The following is a 13,500-nucleotide window of genomic DNA, read 5'->3' on the forward strand; positions in this document are numbered from 1 at the left end:
CATGGAGGGATGGACACAGGGAAGAGGTAACTATTGGGAGGAAGTGGGAGGGGAGCTGTTGCATTGTGGTAAATTGTGGTCAATGTCATGAGACAAAGTGCATATGAACTGCTGTATGGAAAGTGAATTTGCTCTGTACATTTTCACCCAAATCACAATTAAAAAAAAAAAAATTTTTTATACAAATTGTTCCATGACATCAGTTACATTTTTTTTTTTTACAATGTGTCAACCCTTCTCATTATTTCCATTCTGGTTGTTTTATTTCTATTAATCTAGCTTCCTTGTCCCTCTTCACTTTCTCATCTTTGCTTTAGGGTTAATGTTGGCTGATTGGTCTCACATACCATATTTTTATGCAAATAACATGTGTTATAGTTTTTTGCAAGCCACATAACATCCTCGTGTGTCAGTTTCCTATGTGTTCTGTGCACATTATATGCAGAAAAAACAGTAGTTAATTATTTAAGGGAGCACAGAACTCCTGGGCAATACTCTTTATTTTATAAGCCAACCTTACTTGGCTCAAAGTTGACCTCTGGGAGTAGCTTCCATTCTAAGTTCAAAGGATACCTTAAGGCAATAGTCTTGGGGGTTCCTCAGGTGTCTATTGGTCTAGTAAGGCTGTCTTTTTTTTTCCTTTAAGGATTTTGAGTTTTGTTCTACACTTTTTCCCCATTCTATCTGGGACCTTCTATTATGTTCCTGGTGAGAGCAGTCAGTAGTAGTAGCTGGGATCTAATTGTTCTGGACTCAGGCTAGATGATAGCCTAGTGACACTATATCCACAAGAGGACCAGGTCTAGTGACATCTACATCCACAACATGACCTGACCTAGCGATTTTTATGTCTACAGGATGACCCTGCATAATAATTTCTATAACCATAGGATGATCTGACATACCCTAAAAATACAGTGCAGTGTTTCCACTGCATTCAGCAATCTCATACTTAATCAAGACTTCACTTCCCACTATTCATGAGACACACTTCTTAAACCTGCTTTTTCTCTGATGTCCTTATATCTTTGGATTATGGTTCACTTTCTGTACTGGGCCAGGCCTCACATATTGGTAGACACAGACAGGATGGCTGGAGGAAGAGAGTGAGTTTAATGGGCAATCAGGTTTTACAGGTTGAGTTTGCTCTACTAACCTCCAAACCAGTTGACCTAACACCATCAGTCCTACATATGATCTATCAAACATTAATGAGTGTAGATGCATTTAGATTATTTTTAAATTGATGACATGAGATATGTTGTCAACCCTACCAAAGTTGGTCTTAACCAAAGTTAGTTCAGAGGCCATTATTTACCTGTCACCATCCTCTGTAGGCAGAACGCATAAGGGCTTTTACTTGCATCAAAATGTATGCTACCTAAACCACTATATCAGCAAAATGACTTTGGTGACAAATCTTTGGTCATTAACTCGCTTATCTAATTTAGTTTAACTAAAATGCATAGTCTGCTTTCATAGAATTTAGGGAAAACAGATGCGGGAGACATGGGGATGCACGGTGGAGACAGAGGGTAAGCCAATACAGAAATAACTTATGAGACTTGAAAATGAAGTTTGCTATAAGCAAATGTAACAGGGTTGACCTTTTTTAATTGGATATTTAGGGAAACCATCCTTGATAACAGTTACAGATTAGGGAGATGGCTATTTTAGGAAGTAGCCAGCAAGCCCAAAGGTCCTGTGGTAGAAAATAATTTGGTGTATTCAAGAATCTGGTGAGTGCAGCTGGAAAACAATCAATGGGTGAGGGGAGTGGCAGAGGAAGAAGAAGGTGGAGATAGGCAATATCAGATCCAGAGACTACATAACTAATATTAAAACTATATTCTAAAGGCAATAGGAATCCATTGAAGTGTTTTCAACTGTGAAGTATAACATGATCTAATTTAAATTTTAAAATATTGCTGTGTCTGATGAGTGGATAATGGATTATGCAGGCAAGTATAGAAGCAAAAACACCAGTGAGGAGGAGACGATGGCGGTTTACAGCAGGTCAGTGGGAGCTCATCTGGGAGGTTCTTGGCAGTGGTCTGGGTTAAGAGCACAGGTCCTGAGTTAATCCAATGCAGTTCGAATGTGGCTCAGTCATCAGTTAGCTTTGTGCTCCTAAACAGGTTAACTCATCTAAGCTTCGGTTTCTTACTTAAAAAAGAGGAAGGATAATAGTTGTTCCTATGCAAATAGGCTTTCGTTTTCTTTTTTTAAAATTAAATGAGAGCCTATGAAAAGCCCTACATACACTGCCTGACATGTAGTGGGCATTCAAATTTATCAAACAAATAGCTATCCTAAGAAGATTTCTTGTGCTTGCTTCATTCAAGTTGCCAACCTCACTGCCTCTCTTCTCAATGCTTCCTACCTAAGGACCTTTCAAAAGTTTAATGATGATTTTGATGACGTTGACTGTTAACTGAGAAGATTATCAGTATGATGCCACAGCTTCTGACTGGAATAACTGGGTAGAAGGGCACCATATCTAAGGACAGGGCATACTGTAAGAAGATCAGCTTAGAGGGAGGTAAAGAGTTATAATCACGAGTGGAAAGATCTCAGCTGTCAATATCCTACTCATGTAATTTTACCTGATTATTTTACAGCCCTGAAAAAAGGAGAAAACTTGTAGAAAACACTGAAGGAAAAACCATTGGCTAGGGGGAGGATTCTATAGGGGCTTCCAAAAAGAACCAGAAACCGACATGTTATAAATTGTGTAGTGAATGAAATTCTCCTACCCGTTAAGAAAAGCACAGGAAGTCACCCAACACTGATACTTAACTGTCACTAAAAGAAAATTTGGCTTCTGAGAGAGGATGAAATAAGATCGAGGATGCCAAGTGAATCCTAAATTTATTTACAGATATGAGTGATGGTAACCTGATGACAAGAAGTAGAACTGGCCCACAGGTTATATCAACAATTTATTTTAGGATCTGCAGTGAATTAATCAACAGTCTTTCTTGGTTATGATACCTTCCAAAGTAAATTTCCTGTTTATATTTGGAAACATGCAAGGAAATTTAGAAAATATGCATACCATCTATTTTTAACGCAAAGATTCAGGGCTACCTCTTGAAGCACTAAGACTGAGAGCAGTATGGAGGTACCATGGAACGTATGTGGCCACTGGAGCAAAAAGACATGAGTGGGGAGTTCTAATATTGCCATTCACCATCAACATGATCTTAAGCAAGTCACTTTGCTTCTCTGAGATTTTCTTTATCTGCACAATGAGGATATCTCGAAGAGGCTTTATCTGCACCATGTGGATACCTTGGAGAGTTATTGTAATGACTAATCACAATTAATTATTAATGATTATATTAGAAAATCTATACATAGAGATAAATGGTGGAGATTAGATCTGGAAATTTCTAAAGTTAGAAAAGTCTCACTTTGAGTTGGGCAAGTGTAATCATTTGGTGTGTATGGTATGTACATGCATGCACATTTGTATAAAGAATTTACCCACAAAAAATCAGAAGCCAAGACTAGGCTATGCCAGAAATGACAGACAGATGTGATAGCTTCACTTCAAGATGAATGAAAGACCAGTGAAAAGGAACTGGCCAGGGCTTGACTATGGTTCATGGAGCTCTGGTGGATCAGTGCCTAAGGCATTTGACTGTTAACCAGAAGGTTGGCAGTTCAAACCCACCAGCTGCTCTGTGGAGGGAAGATAGGGAAATCTACTTCTGTAAAGATTTATTGCCTTGGAAACCCAATGGGGGTCATTATGACTCAAAATGGATACAATGGCAGTGAGTTGGGTATTTTTTAATTTTTTCTCTTTGACTGTGGGTCATAGATGTTTACCCTGGGAATATATAAGACTGATTAGAGGTAAGAAAGAATGAAGACAGGGAAGCCAATTTGAAAGTTATTATGGGGGCCTATGACAATCTAAAAATGATACACTTCTGAATCAAGGCTGTGGGGTAGGAGAAGAGAGGACAGACTTGACAGCTAATTTGTAAGTGAAACTTAAAGTTATCTGAAGATCATCAGATGTGGAAATAAGGAAGAGTAATGTCTCCCAGGTTTTTAACTAAAAGAACTTGGAGGAATAGATCACTGATCGAAAACAAACAAACAAACAAAAGAATAGACAGGAGGCTTGGAATGGATGAAGGATTCCATCTCGTGGATGATTTGACTGCTAGCATTGCTCCAGAGGCAGCTGGAAATATAGAACCTTGAGCTCTGAAAGAGAGCTGGGGCTAAAGACAATGGATTTGACACTGTCAGCCAAGGTTGGAACTATCAGTTTTGATGAGGTGGTTTGGAGAAGGTATAGATTTAGTAGAGAATAGGGCATGTAAAGTAGATTTATGATCATATAGCATGTTTTAATATTCACAAAAAAGGGAAACTTGTTCTGTAAACTATTTCTAAACATACCTGATCTTTTAGTAGAATACCTCCAAATGCCCAGATACAAGCAAAGACAAAATAGACTTCATAAACTTCTTTTGGGCTGTCAGAAGGTACATTTTCAGATGTCAACCAACACTCCAAAAGTGTACAAATCGTCTAATGAAAAAGAAGGAGTTATTCACTTAGGATAACATTTTTTTTTTATTTTAAATAAACAGATTCAGAAGTCTTTTCTACAAATTCATTTTATCTTTAAGAGATAAATATCATTTTCCCTAACTTTGTTGATATGTGGTATTGGGAGACAAAAATTACTACCACAGTTTGCTAAGTCAATGGTAGAAAACTTTTGTCACTTTTGACCACACTGATATTCTAATATTCTAGGTAATAACATTAAAAAAAAAAAAACACTCAAAATTTTTATTATCCAATTAATAATCACTGGAAAGAAAAATATTGTATGATCCCACTTATATGACATATCTAGAATAGGCAAGTGTACAGAGACTAGAGTTTATGAGTGGTTACTAGGCTCTCTGATGGCACAATGGTGAAACCATTCGGCTTTTAACCAAAAGGTCAGTAGTTTGAACCCACTAGCTGCACCACAGGAGAAAGATGAGGCAGTCTGCTTCTGTTTCTACCCTTAGAAACACAATGGGGCAGTTTTACTCTGCCCCATAGGGCTCCTAAGGAGCTCTGGTGGTGCAATGCCTAAGGCATTTGACTGCTAACCAGAAGGTTGGCAGTTCAAACCCACCAGCCACTCAGCAGAAGGAAGACTGGGCAATCTACTTTCATAAAGATTTACTGCCTCAGAAACTCAATGGGGGTCGTTAGGAGTCAGAATCGACTCAATGGCTGTAGGCTTGGTTTCTGTTTGGTTTTTAGGGTCCCAATGAGTCAGAATCTACTCAATGGCAGTGGTATTTAGGGGAAAGCAGAAGGGATGAGAAAAGGGGGACTTATTGCTTAGGACACTAGGCTTCTGTTAAGGATGATGGAAAAATTTAGAAACAAACAATGGTGAGAGTTGAAGGACATGATATACACAAGCAATGTGGCTAATTGTACACATGAAGTATGTTGAAATGGCAAATGCTTTGTTACTATACATTTACTACAATAAAAACAAAAACAACAAAAGTAATGGGTATGCAACTATACTCCCCTCTTTTTAATAAATATGGAATCACACCACACATAATATTTAATAACTCACTTTCCTACTAAAAAAAATATACTGAAGACATCTTTATCAAAAAGTGTTACTCTACAATATCTTTGGGAATGGAAGCCTATGATTCCACTGTATGGACAAGCGTTTACTTTACTATTTTCATACTGTTGTACATTTAGATAACCTACTTTCCACTAGTGCTCTGGCAGTAGTTTTCCCCACCTGTTGTCATAAATTTAGAATGTCAGACTGGCAGCGTTAGCCTGTGGCATATTTTAGACACCAGAACAAATATAACCAGGGAAGAAACGCTGTTCAGGAACTTGTCCTTCATACACTGCAGGTGAAATGCAATGTGCTCTGCTGGTCATAAACATACCCTGTGTTCAGGACAATCACATTGGTAATGAGGGGAACATGGCTGCTGCAAAGGCCTTTACAAGATGAACTAATAACCAGTGATGAACATAGTTTCTGGCTAGTTCTCTGAAACACAAACATATTTGCCAGTAATGAACACTGTTGACCCTAAACACTCAAGAGACCTTGTCCCTAATTTTTTGAGACAACAATGGATTTTTGGCATTGTCAGACACAAAGCAATGTAAGCTGTAACAAAGCAAGTCAGGACTATATGTGTGCCCTTCCCTGCTAGCCATGAAAGATGAGGGGTGGGGTGGGGCTGGGGGGTAGAGGAATCCATGGTAAACATATAAATGAATCTTGGAAATACTCTTTAATGGAAGTAGTTGAGCACTTATATTTTTAAATCTTCTCTCTTGATTTCTATTATTTTGTATCAATTAAAACTAAGCTTCAATAAAAGGAAGCTCACCAATTTGTTGTCAAGAAAAATAAAGTAAAACTCCAGGGCTTTGTTATTTCTGAGTAGAAATCATGTTGTTCTACGGAATGTTAAGAGCAAAACAGAAAGACTGAAGGTTTCACTGCGGCACAATTCATCGAGCTGAAAACTCGAATAGCACAAATGATTTCTCGGTTTTCTCACAAACACAGCACTTAAAAAAACAATTTGAGTCCATGTCAACAGTTAATAAATACTCATTTTAATGTGTATTCTGAAAGAATTAATATATGTCACTAAAATGAAAGATGTCTCATATATTAGGAAATATAGTACATTAATTTCTTTAAGTGGCCAGTGGAAGATATATATTTTTCAAAATATTCATTTTTGTCACAAACTCTTGTTCTTATAAGTAACCACAGAAAAGAGGCTGTGAAACTGCCAAAAAAAAAAAAAAAAGGAGCTAAGGATAAAATGACATTTCTGAATACTACAAAAGGAGGAAGTGAGAGAGAGCAAAAGTCACATTAATTCCTACTGACCTATTTTCACACTACTCTTGAATGAAAATGTTAACACCACAGAAAATCACACAAATACACAAATCAACTTGAGAAAGAACACTATCATGCTTTTTTGCAAGTATTACACCAGAGGAAGTCTAATTAGGCTAACCACATAATTAATTCATTATGAATAAATTCAGACCTGCTTTCAGAAATAAATTATACCTCAGATAATTACTGCTGAAGACTACCGTTTACTTAATTGGTGTGTGAATTATCCAAAAACCTTAACTTTCTCTTCTTATTATGCTGGTAACTATTTCTAATTTACCTTCAAACAAATTTGGTGACACAGTAACTTAATAGTAACAAAGTACTTGGAAACCAATTTTGCTTCTATGGGGGGCGAAAAACGTTTTTAATTGTAAACCTATTGGGAAGTTTTATGCTTACAAAGGCTGTGGATAATTTTTCGTCATGCTGACATTAAGATCACAACCTTCAATTTCTGTGTGCTTTGAATTATTGTCATTTGCTTCCTCGACAATGTATCATGTATATTCTTCACTCCTAGCAGCTGTCTCACAATAAGGATCAGAAAAGCTTATCCATAGAATATTATGATCTCTTCATCTACGCTGCCATGGTCTAAGGAATATACTTGGGAGGGGAAAAGTGGAGGAGGGAAGGAGGGCAGAGTGGGTAGTCTATGGGTGTTGGCACATTTAGGACTAGAATTCAGAAGTTTTCTCTTATTCTCTGGCTGACGTTTTTAATCACACTGACTTATTTAATTCTAAAGACATACTGAGCACCTTCTCCGGGCAAACTACTTGTTGTTGTAATGTGCCGTTGAGTCGGCCCTGAATCAGAGCGACCCCTCCTTGGGTTTCTGAGGTGGTATCACTACAGAAGTAGATTGCCCAACCTTCTTTCTGAGGAGTGGATGATGGGTTTGAACCACCAGCCTTCAGTTAGCAGCCAAGTGCCTTAGGCACTATGCTACCAAGGCAAACTACTTAGGAGACAGAAAAATAAATAAGGCTTCTGGAACTGTTCTAATTCTATCCAAATATATCTGAAAGGAAACAATGACTCAATAAACACATAGTCAGCACCTACTATGTGCCAGGAACTCTGTGTTAACTCTGTGCAAAGTATGGCTTCTGCCTGTAGTTCACATTCTAGAGAAAGAAACAGATCACAAACCCAGAACAGCAATAGAGTATGAGAGATATGTGGCCGAGGTTTGTTGTTTTTACTTACATGGACTATCTAAAAACCAAAAAAAACCAAATTCACTGCCACTGAGTCGATTCTGACTCACAGTAACACATTAGGGCAAAACAGAAATGTCGTATAGCGTTTCCAAGGCTGTATATCTTTAGGGAAGCAGACCGACTCATCTTTCACCCATGGAGCAGCTGGTGGATTCAAACTGCCAAACTTTTGGTTAGCAGTAGAATGCTTTAATAATTATACTTCATTATACTACTACCAGAGCTTCTAATACAGCCAAATATAACTAGATACAGACTTAAGGTTATTAGTCATGACAGGGCAGGTGGGAGGGGAGAGGATAAAGAGACTCAATGTACAGAAGACCATGAGCTTCTATTAAGGGTGATGGAAAAAGAAACAGATAATGGTGATAATCATTAAACTGCACTTATGAACAATGAAGAATGCTGAAGTGGCAAATGTTTTGTTACAAATACATTTACAAGTTGTTTTAAAAAATAAAGTAGCAGCAGCAGCACTGGGAAACATGAACTTGGGGGAAGGGTGGGTCAGGCCACCTAATAATCCCGAAATCTTTTCATCGTCTTGACCAAAGCAAAAGCTTTCTGTCCTTTCAGTCAAGCTACACTGCTGTACCAGAACTAGAATGTTAAACGATATGACTAAAGACAGACCTGCACCAGGCTATTTTCTGGAATTGAAGTGATGGTTTTAAAGCTTGTTCTCAGCTTATCCAAGCACGCAGGAACATATTTATCAAAAAGAATAGTTAAGTTGGCCTTTTCTGACTGATGCCGCCTTCTGTCTATCCAACTGGCCACATACCTGAAAAAGAACACAGGAAAGCTTTTATTGTACACTACGTTTCAAAGGCAGAGTTTCACCCAGTCAAAAGCAGCTCGCTTCAACACAGCTTGGTGCAACACTTCAGGGACATGTTGAGTGAGTTCATTCTACTTCTGAATCTGCAAATATTTTTAAATGGCCCTTTAAAAACTTGTTTTAATGGCCATTTTTCCTTTAATGAAAAGAATGTAAAAGAAACTCCTAACAGCACTTAGAAGCCAAACATAATAGAGTATAAGTAGGCCATTACTGAGCATTTATCAGGAAGTGCAGGGTATCATTTCCTAAAGGACTAAAACTATTTTCATGGGGTAGGCTTTATTTATGAAACCAGCTTGGGATTTTTCTTGATTAATATTGGCATCAATTGTTTAGTAATGAGAAATCAGTTATAAATTAAAAGGTGAAAATTCCACAGGGGCTTTTTCAAAGTCCCATCTTTTCTACTGGAAAGTATGTAACTCTAACCTGATAGCTGGTGATGTGTTTCAAATAACAAAACAAAATAAAAAACCCAAACCAACTACTATCTAGTTGATTCCGACTCACAGCAACCCCTATTGAGTTTCCAAGGCAATAAATCATTACAGAAGTAGATTGCCTCATCTTCTTTCTTCATGGAATGGCTGGTGGGTTTGAATCACCAACCTTCTCTTTAGCAGTCAAATGCCTTAGGCACTGAACCACCAGAGCTCCTTGCGTTTCAAATAAGTGACTCTCAAATGCTATCTCATACTGGATATATAGCTACTGAATCTGAAGCTTATAAAATGTTACTAATTTTGATAAATATCTCTCACCTAGTAACAAATGATACTCAACAATAAAAAGAAGCAAGACTTAGTTGCATAAAAAGACACCTAACTTGGCTGCATCCAGCTTATCTTCTGGGGTGCAATTTTATGTTGTTAAACGAAAAATAATTGCTCAGAAGGTTCTCAGCAGTAGGAAGTCAAGATAATAAGTTCATTTAGATCAGAGGATCAATAGGATTCACAGACCAATTACAACTATACTTTCCTTTAAGTAATTAAGATTTTAGAATTTGAATATCTCAGAAAAATTAAGGCAGGATTATTATTTTACAAAAGGCTCCATTTTCAAAAGGTTTTACAATAGGGTTTTACTTAACAGCTAATGACATTTACACTATGGTTTTAGATTTATAAAATGTTAATTGTCATAAGCTTTTGCAGATCTAAGAGGAATCGTTTTCAGTTAAAGGCAAGCTGCATGAGTGTAACCTGATAAAGCATCTCTCTGGGTGGAAGTGATGGTAGGCATGATGGACCAAGGCAGAGCAGATGTCAGGGACTAGAGATAAAGGCATGAGAACCACACCCTCCCCTTGGCTACTGATTTTACTGCACATCAGCTGCAAGAACTGAAATCTCAAGGTACAGAGTTTATCATGGGTGGGGGGAGAAAAAAGAAAAGAAACACGGATTGGCTTGTTGTTAGGTATCACTGGGTCAATTTGATTCATAGTGACCCCACGTGACAGAACAGAACTACTCCATAGGGTTTCTTAGGCTATAAGCTTTACAGCAGCAGATCTCTATCCAGGTCTTTCTCCTGCATAGCTGAGAGATGGTTCAAACTGCCAACTTTCACTTAGCAGCTGAGGGCTTAACCACCAGGGTTCCTCGAGGATGGGCTAGGGAAGGAGAACTCACGAGCCAGGTTGCCTGGATCATTTTTTAACTGTGTAATCTTGGGCAAGTTATTAAACCTCTCTGTGCTTTAATTTTCGTATCTGTCAATGGAGATGGTAATAATAAGTACTTCCTAGGGTGTGAGGATGAAAAAATTTCATACGCATATGGTGCAGAGATTAACATTTGATATCATAAATTCTCAAAAATTGTTACTCATTAGTACAGAGTTGGTAGAACTGATAGAATTATGTTCAGACCTTGGTTCTGCCTCCTTGTACCTTCCTTAAAGGCAGAAACATAGTGATACAATGCAGATGGGCTCTGATAGCGCAACAAATTCCACACCTCATCACCCTACCAAGTCTTCCTAGCCCTTTTTGGGGTAGAAGGCTATAAAGGGATAACCAGGAACAGAAGCCTCAACAATAGCCCTGGAAAGAAGAGATGGGCTTTGCCGCGGACGGGGTAGGGGTGGTTTGTTTGGTGCTTGACTCATAGTGACCCTATGTACAAAAGGACAAAAAACTCTGCCACTTAGAAGGTGGGTAACAACTGCTCCATTAATTTCCACTGGCAGTGCACAAAGTGTCAAATGGAGGCCCTAGTAGATCCACCAGCAAATGATGCTAATGTACAAATTACCATCGCAAGTGAGAGTTTCTCTAATAAGAAGGTGAGCTCAAGCAAACCAGGAAACATAATAAGCCTTGATTATACTCCCTATCACCACCACAAAAAAAAGAAAAAAAAATGACTTGGGCTATGGTTCAACCATACCACATAGTCTAGGGAGTTAAAAAAAAAAAATATATATATATATATAGAGAGAGAGAGAGAGAGAGAGAGATACATACATACATACATAGATAAAAAGGACACTTTAAAATTTCATGTATAAATTATTACTATATTTTGGAATAAAAATAAACATTAAAAGAAAATTTAGATGATGGGGAGACTATTATTGTCTGCAATGATAAAAAGAGAAGAGGTATAGCCCTACATTTGCTTACAATTTTTTTTTTCATCAGTTACTTAAGATTTTGTAAATATGCTATAGATTTGAACTTGGAATATACTACTATCACAGGACATACAATTAAAGATGACATATAATAAAATGGCTTATTTCTCCTCGCATACATCAGAGATAACTACATTGGTGCCCACCTCAGGAAACAGCTTCATTGAAATGCCTGTGTCTTCAATTCATTCACAGAGAGTCACTGGCTCTTCAGCATTTGCAAATAGGCTCTATATAATTTTGTTGCTCTTTCCTCCTCCAGAAATGCTACAGATTTATCATGAGCAGTCTAAAACCCTGTGATTTGTCTAGGTAGCCAAAGTTTTCAGGACTCCCTATTTATTCAACAGTCTGAGGCTGGAATCCTGTCACATGGGATAGGAAGAATTCACCAGACTCTTGACAGAGAACCTGGGGAAAATCAAGACCTAAGATACTGGTTTGTAAAATGGGCTTAATAAATATATCAATCATAGAAGACAACTGAGGATTAAATGAGCCAATACCTGTAAAGCTATCACATTATTAATATTATGACACTATAAATAACATGTTTACAAAGCGAAAAAAATACACCCAAGGTGAGGTAGCCATTTGTGGTTTTACTGAAAGTTTCCAGCAGTGGGAGATGAAACCATAAATTATCCTCCAGAGCAGCTTCCGTGATTTTTTTTTTAATGTATTTTATTGAAATATAATTTATGTACAATGAAATACACAAAACTAAAGTGACATGGGTCAATGAATTTTTTTTTTTTTGTTTTTGGAGTGTTGCCTCCCCTCCCCTCTCACCCTTGGCAACCAACAAAGAAAGTTTCCCTCCATATATAAACCTTTCCTTGACCCTCCACAACAATGAACTAATACTATATTTGTCCTGCTGTGATTGACATTTCACTCAGCACAATGTCCTCCAAGTTCATCCATATTATGTGGTGCTTTTCAGACTCTACATTATTCTTTAGTGCTGCATAGCATTCCAGTATGTGTATGTACCATAGTTTGGTCATCCACTCTTCCGTTGGTGAGCATATAGGTTGTTTCCATCTTTTTGCTATTGTAAACAGTGCTGTGGTGAACATGAGCATGCATGTATCTGTTTCTGTCCTTGCTCTCATCTCTCTAGGATATATACCTAGTAATGGGATTGCTGGGTCAAATGCTATCTCCAATTTCAACTTTCTAAGGAATTGCCTTATTGCTTTCCACAGTGGTTGTGTCACTTCACAGTCACACAAGCAGTGTATGAGAGTCCCAAATTCTCCACATCCCCAGAAGCATTTGTTATTTTCTGTCTTACTGAACCTTGTCATCAGTGCTGGGGTGACATAGTATATCTCATTGTTGTTTTGATTTACATCTGATGGCCAATGATTGTAAGCATCTTTTCATGTACTAGCTGACCACCTGATTATCCTCCTTGGTGAAGTGTCTATTCATGTCTTCTGCCCATTTTTCAATTGGGTTGTTAATTCCTTTGGTGTTGAGGTGTTGGAGTTTTCCATCAATCTTAGAAATAAGTCCCTTGCCAGATACGCAATTATCAGCACATATGAATTTGTTGCTGTCATTTTTGTCACGTGCTTTTTCATTGTGTCGATTTCTTTGTTCCATATAATTTTCCATGCTGAGCTCATTTTGTTTATGTATCATAGTATCACTTCCTTCATTGCTATTGCTTTAGTATTTGCTGAGTATTTGTGCTGGTCCTCTTTTTTATTTGATGTGAAGGTTTATTGTTTTTCTTTGAGGTTACCCTGTGATCTGTAGTTTTCTTCCCAAGTTTAGAACAGTCCGTTCTATCTTGTAGTTGTCTTGACTTCCCTACCATCTAG

General features: G+C 37.7%; 1 protein-coding gene across 1 annotated transcript in view; it reads right to left on the minus strand.

The window, feature by feature from the left end:
- DNAH11 (dynein axonemal heavy chain 11) overlaps nt 1-13,500 on the minus strand; it is a 455,361-nt gene that overhangs the window by 230,147 nt on the left and 211,714 nt on the right. The window contains 2 exon segments of the mRNA XM_007946592.1: nt 4,423-4,554; nt 8,812-8,962. Of these exon segments, the coding sequence (XP_007944783.1) occupies nt 4,423-4,554; nt 8,812-8,962 (283 nt within the window).

The sequence above is a fragment of the Orycteropus afer genome, unplaced genomic scaffold (assembly GCF_000298275.1).
Source record: "Orycteropus afer afer isolate SDZICR_OR568_19922 unplaced genomic scaffold, OryAfe1.0 scaffold00008, whole genome shotgun sequence".
Taxonomy (NCBI): Eukaryota; Metazoa; Chordata; class Mammalia; order Tubulidentata; family Orycteropodidae; genus Orycteropus; species Orycteropus afer.